Genomic DNA, 19,553 nt, shown 5'->3' with positions numbered 1-19,553 from the left:
CTACACCTTGATCTCAGACTTTTCCCTTCTAGAACCATGAGAAGATAAATTTCTGTTGTTGAAGTCTTCTCGTTTGTGGTATTTTGTTTCAGCAGCCTTTACAGGAGAACACATCTGACTCTCCCGGGGTGCCCGTCATATGCAATTACATACACTCTCCTGTTTATCCGTCGGACTTTCAGGGAAACTAGATGGCACACAAAGGCTTATTTCTCCAATACCACGTCTGGTGCTGTGTTTTGATGACAGGGGTCGAACTGCTTTGTAAGTATAAATAGGACTTGAAGAGGTATCTCCTTCTTAGTCCTGCCAGGATTCGTCTATGCTCTCCACCAGAGGGGAAAAAATTCCCGACCATGCCCATGGGGCCCTCATGCTAACTACACACACATCATAGAGCACCAGGGCTGCTCCACATTTACACGGGGATTGACAAAGCTTGCAGAGCACCCCCTCCCCCCCCCCATCTCACTCTGTCCTCCCCACACTGCCAGAAAACAGGGAAGCGAAGCTGGACGGGTTAAGTTAGAGAGCACATTCTTAACAAGAGGCAGAGGAAGACCTTGAACACTGCTCTCCAAACTATTCCATTTAACCTTCAAAGCAGCCCTGTTCTTCCACATGTACCATAAATCTCCGACAAGAAGTGTTTCTAAGACGATTTGAAAGTAAAATCCTAGTCTATTATTGCATTTGGTCTGGAATCCATATATCTGCCCTCAAGACTCAATAAAGCCATAAAAAATGCTTTTGTACCATATTCTTTTAATTTCTGCATTTCAAAACGAAAGTCTTCTTTTAACACGAAGGAGTCTTGGAAAACGTGAGTCAAAGGAAGGTGTTAGTTGTCTTCCAGTGACGGGTGAAAAAGGCAGCTTTATGAAAGCCAAAAACGAACCTATAATTTCATATTACAAAATATAATAGAAAACATATCCTGGCAGAAATTGTGCGGCCTGCATCCCTTTTCGGCTATAAAAGCTACACACACACATACATCTGAGAAAGATCAGACTTTGAACATATTGCAGCAACATACACACACAACATGGGAAGTTTCACCAGGGTTGCCTGCGATGACAGGATACACAGACATCCCTACAATAAAATCAGCCTCACAGTTAAATCAGAGAGTCTTTTTGGACACAAGAATATATGATCCCTGATGAAAAACAGATAGGCAAGGAGGAAAACACTCTAATTTAAAACTAACACAGAGGAGCCTACTCAAAGTACCCAAACATTTGGTCCACAAACCACCAGCAACTCTCTAATTTGTCATGGAAGGCAGAGAGATATTTCATCCAAGAATGGGGAGACAAGGAGATATTAAGGCCACCATTAAAATTTATTGACATCCAGTACACAGTACTTTCTAATACAGATGTCATTCAGTGACCAAACTTGAATAACCAAGAAATAAATTAAGGAAGCAAACAGGAAGTCCAGACACTTTTCTCTCTGGAGCTCTTTAAATTACAGGGCAGGCGCTTAAAATACACATGCTAACTGTTAGATGAAAACTATCAGCTCTCTCAGATCTCGTGCTATGAACAGACAAATTATGAAGCACCAACAAGTCTCTTTGACAATCTTAAGCATGGTATATTTTACCCCTTTGCTGACTCCCAAATTGTCAAAGCTGGAGCAGCTGGATATTACGAGTATCTTCTCTAGCACCCCCATCTATGCCTGCTAACTCAGCCAACCTCCACGAAGTTGGAAACTCCAACACCAGACCACAAGATCATTTTAATACACTCCTGACCATCACTGTCTTCACTAGACATAATGTCTGACACACTGGCTGTTGCCTATAAAAGATTTTTTTTTTCAGTATGCAAGTAACCAGGCTAAAAAATTCACAAGGCATGAAATGAACAAGCAGAACAAAGTATAAGAATGGAGGATGGTATTCAATCAGAGGGAGCTAGGCACAACAGATCTAATTTTTTACTCCAAGTCAAACTGGAAAAATAAAAATTAAAAAAAAAAAAAAAGAAACATGCATCTCTTATCAAGAGAAACTCCTAAAATCCATGTCACATGCTGAATGCATACTCATCTACCCTAGAGCCAGGTAATCTTGGTTCAAATTCTTCCTCTTAGACTTACTGGCTGTGTGGTTCAGTCTTCTCATTTGTAAACTACTGTTTCTGATGAAGATAAAATAAGAAAATGATTAAATAAGGAGGTTAACTATTCACACATAGTAGGTGACTTAACAAACAAATGACTGTTACTATAATGAATCACCACTCCTGCCTTTCTGGATTCCACAAAAGAGCACATTATTTTAAACATATTTTTTACTTAAGTAATCTCTACACCCAATGTGGGGCTCAAATTCACAACCCTGAGATCAAGAGTCACATGACTTTCCAACTGAGCCAGCCAGGTGCCCCAAAAGAGCACTTCTGTTTCCCCTGAAATGTTGCTCAATATCACTAACTACATCTAGTATTCAGCTCCTAGTGCCGTCTATCTTCTCTCTTAGCATATTCTCCAGGACCTGTCTTCCTCTCTCCCCTACTACAGTAATGTGAAATTGTGCCCATATTAATGAAAAGTTAAGCCATTAGCCAATTGAAGAACACAAGAATAATGCTCACAGCAGTCTAACTCATCGGGGAGGATGCATAATAGCAAAGTTAAGTGACGGGATCAACAAGCATAACAGAAAGGAGAGTCACAGGATTTATGTCACAGTGCACAACCTAATTAGGATATTCTGGGAAAGAGCTTCATTGGAAGAACAACAGTTGCATACCACCAACAAAGCCGGGCTTGACATTTCTTTTGGACTAAAGAACATCAGTTCTAACAAACCATCTGTAATGTGATCTGCAAACTATTTTTTTAAGCTACCCTTATTTCTTCTTGCACAAAGGAGGAAAAGAATTACTCCAGGCATTTCCAATCACACACACATATCATTATGTTTTCAAAGACAGCGACTTCTAAAAAGCAGGACAATAGGTATCAAACTTCTTCTATCTTCGCTAATAAAAATAGAAGTCAACACAATATTTGAAAAATCCCCTCTTCACAGTCTTCATATAAGCCAATCCTATGCAGGTGGGCAGGACACAGGCTATAATTTAGGATGGCCTGGAATATAATCTAGAAGAGTTTATGACCAGAAATGTGATCACCTTGTGAAAAAGGGTAAAGTCACTCATTCTATCATGGTCACTCCACTCACAGTAGATGGGATTTTCACACTGCAAAACTAACATTAAAAGTTGCCTTGGTGAGGATAACAGAATAGGCATCCCCAAATGCTCTATTGGTCCTGTCTTCTAATGGTTTCTTTTCTGAGGGCATCCTGGAGAGAAGTTCAATCTTTCTAATGGGAATATAACTGTACTGCAACTCTCCAAGGGCATTTAGCACTTTAAAAAGGAACTCCAAACTCTGCTGTCTTTAAAAGGCAGTGGGTCACTGGGAAAAGTCATTTCTCAAAGCTCTAGTGAACTGGCACTCTGCTTTTAGCCAGCCACAGAGATAGAGCGCATAGTCTCAGTAACAGAACTGCCTTTCTTTAATTTTTAATGCTTGTCCATCTCAGGGTTCCCAAGAGGAATCATAGCATCATACATGGCTTGGGCTGTGTATGGCTGTGTGTTTTGACAAAGCAGGTAGGAAAATCATCCATCAACTGTTCGTTTCAGATGAACATTCGATAAAGGTTACGAGAAATACAACATAAAAGCATCTTCCCATTCATCCCAAAAGGGGAAAAAAAATAATCATCTCATCATTGTCACCCCTTAGAAATTTAAGTGAAAATAAACCTCCTGGAGGGGAAGGCACATGTTTTTTATTTCCCATTCTGCAAGCGCACACAGGTACGAGCATGTTCAAATGGCAGTGAATTCGTCTGGAATGTGAAAGACCATGGGGTTCACACATATAAAGATCAACAGTTGTTTTAGAAATTAACTACACCACATCTTAAACTCCTACATAAGTTCTAAACTGATCCAGGTGTTATCATCAGGGTAGAAACAGATGCAGTGTGAGCATAGTAAACTGTGAATCCAGCTCCAACACTGCTTAATGGGCTCCACATGCTGAAAGCGATCATCGTGGTAGGAAGTGCACTCAACCAAAAGCTTAACTTTCAAACAAAACAAGAGTTTCATTATCTGCATTATGCTCACCAACAACTACACCGGGATTAACATTGTTTTTACACCACTTACGGTGCCTTAGTGATTTTGAGGGAGGCAAAGGATAGAAGGAGAATGATGCAACAAAGAACAAAGCTACGGTTGCCACAGGGTGATGACATCACGACACCAATGCTGTCACCACCACACAGTCAGCACTGGTTGCACCAGCCTATTTTATCCCGTGACTCCATCTGGATTCCCAGAGTGGCGAAAGGAGGTGAGAAGAACGATGGAGAAGTTTATATAATAACCGTGATTACTTAATGTATGTCCAGAACTTTCTAGTTCTCAAAATATTTTTAGAGGCACCATGTGATGTCACAAATGCTCTTTCCCATCTTTTTAGTGAAGGAAAATAAAGACTGCCATCCAGGATCACATAGTGAGTGAGACGCAGAATTATAGGGGAAAAAAAAAAAAAAACAACCAACCCAGATCTTTGGACTGGTGTTCTAATGCTAGTTCTACTTTGCACTGTTCCCAGCCCTGTTAGCTTTGTGCCGGAGAGGCCCTCTGCCCCCACTCCATTTATAATGTGTGTTTGGGGTAGGGGGGAGAGGGGGACTTGGGTATTCCAGAAGAAGAAGAAAGGAGCCTAACTGTGTGTTAGTCCATTCCCTCTGGCCCACACTATTTTGTTTGCAACTAACAGCACTGACTAAATGGTCTAAATGATGCTAAATTAGTACAACATACTGGAAAGCTGTCTGGAGCGGAAGGGATTTCACCAAGGAGTGTTCCGCATTTATTGAGTTTTCTATTGACCACAAAGCCTTACAGCCGTTAAATAACAGCCTCAAAAACAGGGAATTAAAATAATGCCAAACAATTTTTTTTTTAGAGTTTTTCCACTTCCAGAATTCGACTCCGATGAAAACTCAATTTTTTTTAACCCTACTGAGAAGTCATCACTGTATATTTCTTGAGTCATTTAATTTTTAAATCCATCCTCTTTTCCTGAGCTTCAGCCTTAGTACATATTTTGCATGAAGCAGACCTCAGTTGATGGGTAACCTTGAGGCAAGCCAAGTTCCAGTGTAACTCGTATGAAAAATAAAGCTGCTGTTATGACAAGCAGACAACATATGTCCAAATCACATCTCAAGGGGAAGACTTGAGAAGAGGTATTAGAGTTTTTGTCAGAAAATCCTTCTGGAGGGGCGCCTGGGTGGCTCAATCGGTTAAGTGTCTGCCTTTCAGCTCAGGTCATGATGTCAGCATCATAGGATCAAGCCCTGCTTATTGGGGAGCCTGCTTCTTCTGCTTCTCCCTCTCCCTCTGCTCCTGCCCTCTGCTCATAGATCTCGCTCTCTCTCACTCTCTCTCAAATAAATAAATAAAATCTTTAAAACAGAAACAAACAAAAAGATCCTTCTGGAAACTGGGCCTCTATATTTTTAATTTAACATGGTCTTAATTTTGTCCTTTTTGACCAATGTATCTACATATACATATTAGAAACTACGTGAATTAGAGGATAAAGAAGAGAAATATGATAGCAGAATGGCAGTATGAAACTTTGAGATTAGTGTGAGAAAACACAACACAAACTTCTCACCCTTCTTGTCTCAACAATAATTAGAGGGACGGAGGCAGGCCAAATGGTTTCGTTTCTTCTATGTTGGTACTTACCATTATAGGAACTATTGCTGAATAATCTTAATTATTGGCAAAAAGGGGTGAATTATTAGTTTGGTGTCTGTATCAGTTTCCTATTGTTACTATAATGAATTACCATATGCTTAGTGGCAAAAAAAAAAAAAACACAAATTTATCATCTTACAGTTCTGAAGGTCTTAAGTGCAAATGGGTTTTTTTCATCAAGTATTAGCAAGATTGTGCTCCTTCTGGAGGCACCAGAAAAGAAGCCAGTTCCCTGCCTTTTCCAGCCGATAGAGGTCATTCTTTGACTTGACCCTTTTTCTCCATCTTCAAAGCCAGCAATTAATTACATCACTCAACCTCTGCCTCCATGGTCTCTTTGATTCTGACTCTCCCGCCTCATTAGAACCCTTGTGATTACACAAAGTCCGCTCAGATAATATAGGATACTCTCTCCCCTTAAAATAACTTTAACCACATCTTCCAAGTCCCGTCTTCCACCAGAGATAGCATATTCACCAGCTGCTGAGGATTAGGACATGAATACCTTTGGGCCTCTTACACTGCCTACCATAGCGTCCCACTTAGCTAGGCTTCACCAAGTACATTAATAAGGTTACCAGAATCATTTCCTCACTAAAATACACAAGGACTCATGTCCGTAGGCACGCAGAAGTAAGGGTCAACAGTTCATACATGCATACAAATGAATAAAAACTACCATCATTTATTTTCTACTAAATTACCAAAGGAAAACATGATGCAAAAGACTAGAGTACCACATAGATAAGATTAAGTGAAGAATAACTTAATGTGAGGAATAGAGAAGGTCCTGAAGCTTTTCCTGATTTGAAGGAGAGTACAATTTTCATAGCAGAGCTCCATGTAGCCCTCATCACTCAAAACTTCCTCTAAAATCTCTCCCGTACCTCAAATACAATCTTGAGAATTAGAATTTATAATTAAGGTCAGTGGTCAGCTTAGTGGCTCTGGATTTCATGCATGTTATTTTATACCCAAAGGTGATATTCAAAATATTAGTAACACAGTAATATTATTATTGAATTTATTGAATATTTTGATATTCAAAATATTAGTATTATTATTGATAATATTAGTAATATAATAATATTAGTATTATTATTAGTATTTATTATTGAATTATTTGAATATTTTGATATTCAAAATATTAGTAATACAGACTGGGTAGTGATCGCAGTACCAGAGCAAGGTTGTACAGGGCCGCTGCTATGTTCAGCATTTAAATTTAGGTAGCTGGACCTTGGGGAGCCCAGGTGATCTCAGGTGAGGGCACAGGATGGTCAAGGGAGAAGGGAGTCTCTAAAGAGGAGGAAGCAATAGCTCTTTACCACCCACAATAGTCCAACCAGTGAGAAACTGGTTAAGTATTTGTGCCCCCACAGAATTCATACAGGGGGCCAATTACTGCTCCAGTGAGTATGCATCACATTCCTAATCAGGGAAATAAAGTAAGATTGAGAAAAATGCCTAATTTGGAGAAAAAAAATAAAAGAGTGTTGATACCATTCTAAGCAAGGAAGAACATTTTCATTAGCAGAGTGCAATATCCAAATAGATCTTGACAGAATGGAATGACCAACTGAAGTAAACAAAGTTAAGTTTAATAGGGATAAGGATTAGATCCTAAGACCTAAAATTAGGTCCAAAGCCAGAAACTGCAGGATGGGAAGATGTGAGTCAGCAACATATGCATGGAAAAATACTTGGGAGAATTTAGAAGAAAGTAAGACTCAATGAGTCAGTATGATGTAGCCAAAAAAAAAAAAGAAAGAAAAAGAAAAAATTCAAATGCAAACATATATTGCATCAGACTGCAATAAAAACAAATACATAATCGAAAACCTGCAGTGTTTAGGATAAACATCTAATAAACTTGAAACGTATCCTCAGTATCATTATGTATTAAAGGTACATAATATCATTATCACTATATCCATCGTAGTAATAGAAATGATGATGCTTACTACTTCATGTGATAAGCTCTCTAAAATAATTCTAATGTACCATCCACTTCATTTAAATTAATATATTCATTTTCAGAATAAGTAACTAAATTATCCAGTCACCCAAGTTCAGGGAACCATTTGGGAAGATACTTTAAAACTAGAAAGCATTCCAACAAGCAACCAACATGACATGGGGATCCCGGAGCCATGTCACTTTGAGGACTGTCAAAGAAAGCGGCTTATTTATCCAGTAAAAAGTGATTTAGAGGAGAAACAATAATAAATTTCCTCAAATTACTGAAATTGCATCACAAGAAAGAAGGATTAGACTTGTTCTATACTTATCATAAAGACAGACTGAGATCATGGAATTACTAACAGCTGGATGATGAGTTATACAGAAGAACTTTAACTATTACATTCATCTAGTGAAGGAACATGCCACCTCAGGGGGTAGTGATTCTCCATCACTGGAAATCCAAAAATAGGATAGATGGTCATGATAAAAGAGGAGAGGAAGGCTACACTACGTAAATTTCGAGAGCACTCCAAATCTTAGGATTCAATGATTCTTAAAAAAAAAAAAAAAAAAAAAAAAAAATGGATTCAATGATTCTTTATCTAGACGCTCATAATCCAGGGTTTCCCACATCATATTAGTCATGTAGTATTTTTTTTGCCACACACGTACTCACTGTACTACTAATTTTTGCCACACACGTACTCACTGTACTAATTTACCTCATATCTACCTTTAAACTGACTCAATTTTGTTTTCCTTATTACATTTTGCCTTGTTTTTAGCAATAGCATCAATGGACTGTCTTCCATGCTAATTATGTTTTCAACAATAACTCTTAAAATAAATATTAAAATATTTATGTGTACACCCCTTAAAGATTTATGTATGTATGTATGTATTGAGAGACAGAAAGAGAGCAAGAGAGCTCGGCATGCAAGCAGCAGGAGAGGCAAAGGGAGAAACAGAAAGAGGATACCAAGCAAGCTCTGCCCTGAGCACAGAGACTGACACAGGGCTCAATCTCATGACCCTGAAAGACCATGACCTGAGCTGAAATCAAGAGTAGGACACTTTACCGCCTGAGCCACCCAGGTGCTCCTATGTAAAATAAGTAGCCCGCATGCCACACTTTAAGTACACTGTTTTAACTTTTTTTTTTTTTTTTTTACAGAAGTATATCACATTTTTTAATTCGATATTTTTCCTCTAATCTCTAAGCTTTGCAAATCACCTTTAAGAGACCTGGTAGGTAATTATTGTATTTTGCTACAGTTCTGGTATTGTTGCTGTGTTTGTTTGTTTTGTTTAAGAGAGGACGGTAAAACAACATTTTGCAGGCCTCCTACTTACTTGGCTGTATTTGCCTCACGTTTTGGAAACCAATTATTCATATAATGGGGAACAGCCTTAAGTGTCAAGATAGAGCGCTGGTTAAAATTAACGTTTCTTAAAGTTGAGCTCAAAAATCTTGAATACATTATTGAATTTGTCAATATTCCAATTAGCTTACAGATTAACAGCTGTATATTTGGCATATTTGTTTGGGAATCTCCATTTTCCTTACAGACTTTTTTGGCAATTTACCATACATTTGAGAGTAAGACAAACTGAATGAATAAAGAGGTATTTTGGGGAAAAGAAATAGATGTGCCTAATTGCCTCTCTTCCACAACTTCCTCAAGAAAGGATTTCAACAAAGAGCAAAGTCTTCTCAGAGCCCAAACGACCAAAATTCTAAAACACAGAAGCTTTTAGTTGACTTTTAGTCGACAGTGCTTTGTAGCCTGACTAGTAATTTTGAATATATCTGCCATAACTTGAAACAAGGCTCTTAACATATGACCAAGCTTCAGACAGGGATTCGAGGCTGGCTTTAGCACCTACTTTAGTTGATAAATGTTTGTCCAGCTGGTTTTATTGGTTTATTATGCCACGGTGAAACAAAACATTTTCCATCTTGCTACCTTAAAAAAATAAACAACTCTGTCATTAAAAGACACTCTAGAAAATATGGCAACATTATATGTTCTACTCCATAAAGTTTATTGACATGTTGAAATGAAGACAAAAATGCGTAGAGAGGAGAAAATCCTCCACTGAAAGAAGGCGGCCAGGTCTAGCTATAATTAGAGAGAATTTGTGCTCAACTGAAGCTATCTTGGAGAGTCCTTGGATAGCACTAAATCTCTTGGAGGGGGCCTTGACCACAGCCCAAACTTTACATTCAATTTCCATGGTGGGTGGAAGCAGCAGGGAACTGGGGCTGCTAATCTGGAACTAAAACATTTGCTTTTCTTGGGAAAAGACTGCTCTATTACATCTTCTGTCCTCTGTCCCTCTTTCCTCCTTTTAAAGAAATTGTTTCATTTCTTTGGCTGACAAATTAAGTTAAAGCTATAATTCCGAGAATTTTAAAACTTTCTGCTCAGATTCAAAAGCTGCTTTGAATTAGTAGCTGCCGCTGGCATGCAATTTATTTGTAGTGAAGACTTACGCCTTTCAGTAGACTTTTTTTGGGGGGGGGAGTGGGTGGGAAGAGGGCACTGAGCCTTACAATTCGTAAGACTTTGGTAAAACTTCACCAGCATTTTGCAAAAGAAATCTTGTTGGGATCATAGAAGGTATAGCCCAGGTACTGACGTAGGACAAATGATCACTCAGGACAAGACAGAGAGAGGTACCCTAAACCCCCTTACTAAGATAACAACTGTGATATAAATAACTGATCAGATGGTCCACAGTAGTACATTATTTATTCAGCCTGAAAATTTGTAATACAAGTTCCACTTATAAAGGAATTGCACACATAATTAAAAACAGCAACTGTTTCTCAAATAAAATGTACATCAAGTTTGGTCATGGTAAGGACAGGGGGGAAAATGAAGCAGGTTTAAGAAGAAATTTTGCTACATAACCACTTGCTTGCAAAGTTATATTTTCATATATATTTTTTCCTCTTTAACTTCACAGTCAAATGAATTCAGCCAGGTGGTCAGTGTAAGAAAATAAAGACAATGAGCATGTTTAGTTCCATGAAAAGGAGTAAACTAGCCTGGTCATCCAGTCTCAGAAGCTCACCCAGACCCTCAGGTCACTTCAAAGGGATAATGGTGGGGTACTTCCCAGATGCAAGATCCAATACAATCCATTTCCTACCGGTTGCAAAGGCAACACTGCGCCTGTATATCCATTTTAGTCTAGTGCTGGCCTAATAACAGTGAGGGATGTAAGAGGACTTCTGGAAACATGAGAGACTCCTAACTCTGGGAGACGAACAAGGGGTGGTGGAAAGGGAGGTGGGCGGGGGTTGGGGTGACTGGGTGACGGGCACTGAGGGGGGCACTTGATGGGATGAGCACTGGGTGATATGCTCTATGTTGGCAAATTGAACTCCAATAAAAAATAAAAATAAAAATAGGACTTCTGTAGTCTCAAAAACTTTTCTTAACACAGCTTTCAGCCTCACCAAAAGTCCCTAGTGCAATCCTTTAGGAGATTCACAGTGCTGATTACATTCTTTGAGTGTATACAGCATGAGCACTGGAGCAGAAATCAAGGGCTTGGAATTCAGGGGTCAGTACTGCTACACCTGTGTGAACATCTGCTTCCTCATCTGGGAAGAATTAAGAGCTTGAGACCAATCATCTTCAGCTCCCTTTCAGTTCATTAAAAATAGCAGTAATACATAAAAAATAAGCAAAACTATGAAAATTTCTCATTTAACATTTCAGTAAAAGCACATCACCAATACAGAGTTTCACCTGAAGGTAAAGATCACTCACAAATCCAAACCTCTTCAAATAATTGTGACAACCCCATCCCCCTTTACTAAAAATACATCTACTCAACAAACATTTATTAGGCACCTACCATCTGCCAGGCCCTGTACTATGAGAGGTCTTAGCTCAGGCTCTGCTGAAGGAGACTCTTCTGGAAAGTATTTTCTCATCGTGGAAAACCATGCCTCATCCCTTCCCAGTCCCACTGCGGTGACTTCCTATGAGCATGTCTGAGATCTATGGAGCTACAGCCACCTCACCAAAAGGAAAGCCACCTCACCATCCACAAATGAGGATGGACAGACCCAAGTCCCTAGTATCATGGGTAAGTCACCAAACCAATCCTGAGACCACCTTACTCCAGAACTCTTATTAAACAAACAAGAAATAACCATATTACAGTTTAAGTCACTTTTAATCAGCTATTATTTGGCCCCTAAGTCAAAACAAGTGACCATATCCTTATTTATCTGCTTGAGACCTCCCTTACACATTATCACTCACCATTCAGAACTTCTAACAAATATTCAATTTTTGCATTATTTATGTCAACTGAGCTTTTCTTTTAGAAACAAAAGGTATAGGGATGCCTGGGTGGCTCAGCTGTTGAGCATCTGCCTTTGGTGGTGTGGTCCTGGGGTCCTGGGATCTAATCCCGCATCGGGCTTCCTGCATGGAGCCTGCTTCTCCCTCTGCCTGTGTCCCTGTTTCTCTGTGTCTCTCATGAATAAATAAAATTAAAAAGCTTTTTTTTTTTTTTTTTAAAAAAAAAGGTATGATTAAAGTTAAACCTATCCCTATTCTATCCCTCACCTTTCCTTTCTGATGTGACTATCATCTTCCAGTTAGTATGATTCTTCATCCCATGGGTTTAGATTTTTACTACTCAAGTAGTTTTCCACATGAAATATATGGTACTGTCCTGTGTATATTTAAAACTTGCTGAAATATAAGCTAAGCCTCATTCTGCAACTTAACATTTTTATCTCTCAGCTTACTGAGACTGATCCATATTCATACACCTTTCCTCTTGCAACTACCACAGAGTATGACCGTGAATGAAGATGCCACCACACAGGGATACTGACAGACATTTAGATTGCTTCCAATATTTTGTATGACATGGTTTTTTTTTGAACACACAAAACTAAAAGCTACTGATTCATCTTTCAATGATGCATTAAATAGTGAAACATTAAAACTGAGGACACAAAGCACATCTCCTGGGAGACCATCGGGGCATGGTAAAATAAAATGGCACAGTAAAGAAAAAAGGCTTCCAGGACATACTGTTCTTCAGCAAAGAATTGTTATCTAATGTCCTACTAGTATCATCTCCAGCTTTTTGTAAATTAGTGTATCACCAATAAACTATTCTCAACGCTAAAGGGCCAAGATATAATGCGTATCAATGGGGCACTATCCAGCTAGCTCACCTACACTGCAGAGACACTTACACTGGCCAAGGGAAGGGTAGATCAATAAACACTTTAAGGCCACTGTGCTGAGCAGAGACACAAAGGTACTATTATAAAAACGTAGTAGAATTCAATTTGAGACCATGCAATTTAGTTCGTAAAAACGCTGTTTCAGATCTTTCAATTTTGTATTTAACATGTAGAAACCAAACTGATTTCCCTTGGAGAAAGGAGAAAAAAAAAGAAAAGAAAAGAAAAAAAAAGGCTGCCAGGTTGCTTCTGCAGCAGCACATCTGCAAACCTCATTTGTAATTCCATTCTTTTAAAATGTTCCTAAGTGCATCCCATTGCTCTTGGGACAACAAAGAAAACCTTTAACAACATCGTCTATAGATGGAAGGATTAGAAGGCACTGCTCACCTTCCCAGCTACATCTGAGGCCAGTTCTCCCTTAAAATCAAACCTTCAGCCATACCCGATTTTTAGCCTCCCTTCTATGGAGCTCTAATGTCCTCAGGATCTTTGTAAAGACCTCCTAACGCTTTCCCTCCCATCTCGACTTCTTTCCCCCTTTACCTTGCTGACTCCCTCTCATCCTTCAAAGTTCAGCTTTAAAGCTGACTTCAGAAACCTTCTAACATTTCTCAGGAAATGAGGCTGCCTTGTTTTACCTTTATAAAACTCAACCCCGTGATAACTATTTACTTAACGAGGGTCTCCTCCACCAGACCATAAGGACTGACGGGGCAGGGATCATGCTTTGGTTCTCTACCATTATGCTACCAGATCCCGGCAGAGGGCCTGAACTGTATCAGGTGTTCCAATAACCTCCCCAAAACAATAAAAATGCTGCAGAGCAACTGTCCTAGGTTTTGACACACGGTACACTCCACAAATGCTGGTTGAAGAGACAAAGCTCAACACCAAACACCAAGTAGGAGACAGTTTAAATCCAAATGCAGGCTTGCCACCTCTATAGGGTACATGTCCTGCAGGACACATTTTGGTTTGTCCTCCGTCAGAAACCTGAACATGGATGGGGCACCTGGGTGGCTCGGCTTGAGCATCTGCCTTTGGCTCAGGGCATGATCCCGGGGTCCTGGGATCGAGTCCCGCATCAGGCTCCTCAAGGGGACCCTGCTTCTCCCTCTGCCTGTGTGTCTGCCTCTCATGAGTAAATAAATAAAATCTGAAAAAAAAAAACATAAACATGAACATAACATTATGATAATCACCATCGTTAAATAAAATGATTCTTACAATTACTATCATTCATGGATCTGAATGCTTCGTAACTATTCTGTCCTGATATGTGTTCAGTCTGTATTTCCACTGACATTTACTTTTATTCCATTTTCAAACAACATCAGTTGAATTAAACTAAATTAGGAAATGGCCACTGACTAATGAATGGATGAAGAAGATGTGATATGGATACACAATGGAATATTATTCAGCCATCAAAAAATAAAATAAAATCTTGCCATTTTCAATAACATGGATGGAGTTAGGGTGTATTATGTTAGGTGAAACAGTCATAAAAAGACAAATACCGTATGATCTCGCTCACATGGGGATTTCAAGAAAGAAAACAGATGAACATATAGGAAGAGGGGGAAGAAAAAAAGGAGAGAGAGAAACAAGCTATAAGCATCTCTTAACGACAGAGAACAAACTGAGGGTTGATGCAGTGAGGTAGGGGGCTGGGCTAAATGGGCGATGGGTATTAAGGAGGGCACATGTTGTGATGAGCACTGGGTGCTGTATGTAAGTGATGAATCACTGAATTCTACTCCAGAAACCAATATTGTACTGTATGTTAACTAACAAAATTTAAATTAAAAAAAGTAAAATCAAATAAAATAAATTAGGGAAGAATAAAGGTTAACGGTGACTACATTATGAAAGATCAACTATTTAATATTTATAAATTACATTTCTCGAGTTGGCAAATCAGAACATTGAGATTTAAAATCTTTTCTCATGTTTCCTGTCCTTAAAAGTACTAGAAAGCATAGGACACGGATCACATCTATTATATATTTAATATTTACTTATTTATTTAACGATAAGGATCCTACGATAGGGTCCAAGGATATAGCCAGGCACTGTTCTAAGAACTTTACAAATATGAACTCTTGTAATCTTCTTAAAGTTGAATAGGTTAAATAAAAAAAGCAAAAATAATTATATGTAAGCAGTATTAAGTTGTCTATCTGCAACTTTTTAAAGTAATAAGAATCAATTAGGGGTGACATTTGTCAAGATGAGCTGATGGCATGATTATTAGTACTAATTTCTGCCATCAAGCTAGGATTGCTTTCATGCCTCTTAAAGTCAATGATCTCTTTACTTGTAAAATATTTTTTAAAATAATCACAAAAAAAACAGAAACTTGGATGGTGTAAATTCTCTTTTAAATGAAAACAAAAAGCCACTCTAAAAACGAAAAACATACAAACAACACCTTAGCAGATAATCCCTGATCTGCTACTCACAAGCTGAGTAGCTTTTCTCCTGTATAAAGGAGGGATCGAGACAACAGATTCTAATTCTCCTTCAAATTCCAGCACTCTGGATTTCCACCATATTACCATGAAAGGAACTCAATCAGGAGGAAATATATTTGGTTCTCATTGTAGATTTAGGTGAGGACGCTGAAACCTTTCTGAATCAACTATGTCCCTGGTTCCTTAGAACACAATAAAAACCAAAGAAAGTTGATAAAACCCCAGCACAGTCCAGAAATTAAAAGTACTTAAGACTTAGCGCCTATCATTGACAACACTGATTCCACCCAGAAAAACAACATCAACATAGTACAACTCTTAGTCTACACTTGGTAGAAGTGTTCACACTGTTGTAATTTGGTTCTATAACAGGGTCTAATTCTTCCCATTTTCATTTTCCTGAAGATTACTAAGAATACTATCACTTTTCAATAAATGAGAATATTTCTGCATGTATTTGAGTCACTATGTTAGATAGTATGTAACCTCCCAAATTTTTGCCCCTACAAATACAAACTTTCTAAATTTCAGCCTCTTGACTGTTTTATCTTAATGTCTAGTTTTTCCCCCTTAAGTCGAAACACCTATCATTGCCCTGTGTTTTAGCCAATATAGCAGTTATTTAGACTACAATAGGGTCCAAGGATTTTATGGAGTTAATAGTAAACCCCTAATAAGTTGCAAACATCGGAGTCCAGAAATTCTTGATTTCTTTTTTCCTCCACACAATCTTGCAAAGTCTATTATTCAGCATAAATGTTTAAATATTTGCTATTTTACAAAGAACACTTCTCCCCAGAGTTTATCAAGGCCCTACAAAATTCGAAGGATTTGAGATGTTCATCTCTGCACTATACTAAACACTGACATGGTTACTAGTTGGCCCTGCTCCATGAGAAGCTCTTTACCTTCTCATAGAACTCTAGATCTCTGATCTATTCTCCCATAATACAATAGGATAAAATTTAACCTGGATTATTCAAACTACATCGTATCTTAAAACTTCACAGCAGTTGCAGATATATCTCCCTCTTGTATTTAAAGGTAGTATCATCTGATGCAGAGAACAAAGGGAGAATGAGACTTGTCCCAGCTTGGTCCCTTACTAATTGAGTCAACTGGGGCCATATGTTTAATTTCTCTGAGCCCCATTTTCCTCAACTGCTTGACAAGGGGTAAGTCATTAATTCATGTGACTTACTCTCCTCTTGCTCTCTTTCTCATATAAAAGAGAAAAGAACTAGGTATTGCGCTTTTAAAGTTTTTAACTCTACACCAAACAAAACCAGCTTACTATGGTTACTGAATTAAGATATCTTGGTTAGCTAAATTTCAATGTGTTTGCTATTTTACATCTTACTCCTAATACTCCTTTCCATCATCTAGTTTTATCAGTAGACCTAGCTACATTAGAATTTTGCCACATAATAAAAGCATAGACTGCTCGATTCAAGTCATAATGTCAGCAACTTTAAGAATTACTTTATGCAAATACTTAACATCACTGCACTCCAATCTTTGGCATCAGTAAAATAAGGGAATTAGCTCCCTAAAACCTTCGGCTCTAAAAGAGATAAAATTTAAGATGAAATACGTTGATCATAATAAGGAAATTTTCAAAGCAAGGGAAGCCAAATTGCAGACAATAATACTTCACAAATATGGACAGGGCCCTAAGCATTTGGTTTGAAGTCATTGTACAGGTTTGGTCACCAAAAAGATATTCCAATCCCCGATAAGCAAGAGTTCATGTTAAACGGCCACGTCAGAATCTCAAATAGCTCATCAGGAAGGGCCACGGACATTCAACCAGAGGGAAAAAAAAAATCAGTATATCCAGTAATTAAAAAATACTCTCTACTACCACCAAAGATGTGCAATGATTTGAAGCAAATGTTGCTGCATAATTACATATGAACATAATTGAAGCTCTCCATCTCTGCAAGCCCTTTTATGTGAGTAAATGATTTGAAATGGATGCAAAATTAAAAATATCTTTTTTAAGCAGACCATTAAAATTATACTTTAAACTCTAAAACTTAGCAGGGAACAAAAAAGAGCTTCAGAGGCATGGCGTAAAATGATGAAAAGGTAACACAAAGTTAAAAACCCAGAAGATTACATATTTAGCGCAGCCATTATTGGGGTAACATTAGCATGGTATTCTAAGGTTCTAATACATGAAAACAGAATGCACATCAGTGTGCTGAAACATATGCTTCTACCGTAATTATTATCACTTTAATCTAAAATCTTCAGAAGGGATGAATATAGGATATACAGTACTGTCACGAAAGCTCAGACCACAATGAATTATGTGCTCATTTACCAGTTTCCTTCATTACATGAAAGACACTGAAATAGAAAATAAAATTGATTCGTGAATTCCCTTACACACTTTTTTTTTAAATGAAGTCTGTAGATCAACTTGATATGTACATTTATCCAAATCCAGGATCATCTGACATCTCATCTCAATTTGCTATAACCATCACTCTCAAGTAAGTTTTATTGAAGCGCTGGTAAAAATTTCAATTAGTCATAATTATTTATGTGCACTCTCTCACTTATTGATACTCAAGAAACTCAATTACTCTCTACCAACCAGGTGTTTGTGTTTTGTCTTGTTTTTTCCTACAGAATGAACAAATTGTAAAGACATATCAAGGAAAAGTCACAGGAGGCCTGGGTGGCTCAGTGGTTGAACACCTGCCTTGGGCTCAGGGTCCTGGGATCGAGTCCCGCATCGGGCTCCTCAGAGGGAACCTGCTTCTCCCTCTGCCTGTGTCTCTGCCTCTCTCTCTGCGTCTCTCATGAATAAAGAAAGAAAATCTTTTAAGAAAAGAAAAAGTCACAAAAATATAAAACCTTAGACAGCATAAACAAAATTTCTCCTCATAGGCAATTTCCCATTTCTTTTTTTTTTCTTTTTAATTTCCCATTTCTTAAAGTTAAGTCTTCCGCAGAATATCCCATTTGATCATTTGAATATCTATGTGTTCATAATGTAACTGGAAGAGAAGTGATTGGAAAAGGAAGCTGCTACCTAAAAAATGTAGGAAAAGCAGAAAGGAAAGCACCAGTGACACAAGAAACTACTGGTGAAGAACTGAAAACACTGCTGATTTGAGAAAGCGAAGTCACTTTAAAAATAGCAGCACTGGGGCACCTGGGTGGCTCTGGGGTTGAATATCTGCCTTCAGCTCAGGGCGTGATCCTGGAGACCCGGGCCACCCCCCTACCCCCCCATAGGGCTCCCTGCATGGAGCCTGCTTCTCCCTCTGCCTGTGTTTCTGCCTCTCTCTCTCTCTCTCTCTCTCTCTCTCTCTGGGTCTCTCACAAATAAACAAATAAAATGTTTTAGAAATTTAAAAATAGCAGCATTGTTCACCCCATGTCTCATGGTTCAACCTTGACCTGCTCTCCACTCCTCTGGCTGACTGAATATAGAAGTCCCAAGGGCCCGTCCCATCCAGGGACAGCAGGAAAGTAAGAAATAAGGATACCGGGGATCCCTGGGTGGCCCAGCGGTTTAGCACCTGCCTTTGGCCCAGGGTGTGATCCTGGGTCCTGGGATCGAGTCCTGCGTCGGGCTCCCCACAGAAGCCTGCTTCTCCCTCTGCCTGTGTCTCTGCCTCTCTCTCTCTCTTTCTCTCTGTCTCTCATGAATAAAAAAATAAAATCTTAAAAAAAAAAGAAAGAAAGAAGGACACCTCACCTCACATTTCCAACTGTTGTGGATCCATTATAAATACCTTCTGTTTCCAGTACTATTACTACAGCTCAAAAATTTTTCGAATAAGCTTACTTCAGATGTCAACGTTAAATCAATTTAAGACTGTCCTCTCAGTTCCCTACTTCTTCTGTCAAAGGAGAGGCTAAATCATAAGAAAACATTTACAGTAGTATCTAAACTACTTATATTTTATTTTTTATTTTTATTTTTTTTTATTTTTTATTTATTTATGATAGTCACAGAGAGAGAGAGAGAGGCAGAGACACAGGCAGAGGGAGAAGCAGGCTCGATGCACCGGGAGCCCGACATGGGATTCGATC

General features: G+C 38.6%; 1 protein-coding gene across 4 annotated transcripts in view; it reads right to left on the bottom strand.

Moving 5' to 3' along the window:
• The window catches only part of TMTC2 (transmembrane O-mannosyltransferase targeting cadherins 2), a 389,135-nt gene that overhangs the window by 247,310 nt on the left and 122,272 nt on the right, over nt 1–19,553 (bottom strand). For 2 of the 4 annotated variants that reach the window (XM_049094600.1, XM_049094601.1), the window contains exon 1: nt 14,033–14,301. The exons of the other annotated variants lie outside the window; for them this stretch is intronic. In XM_049094600.1, the coding sequence (XP_048950557.1) occupies nt 14,033–14,259 (227 nt within the window). In that variant the 5' untranslated portion in view covers nt 14,260–14,301. Of the gene's footprint in view, nt 1–14,032; nt 14,302–19,553 lie in introns of those variants that run through there. 4 annotated transcript variants of the gene reach the window in all.

The sequence above is a fragment of the Canis lupus genome, chromosome 15 (assembly GCF_003254725.2).
Source record: "Canis lupus dingo isolate Sandy chromosome 15, ASM325472v2, whole genome shotgun sequence".
NCBI lineage: Eukaryota > Metazoa > Chordata > Mammalia > Carnivora > Canidae > Canis > Canis lupus.
This window is presented reverse-complemented; position numbering and strand designations above follow the sequence as displayed.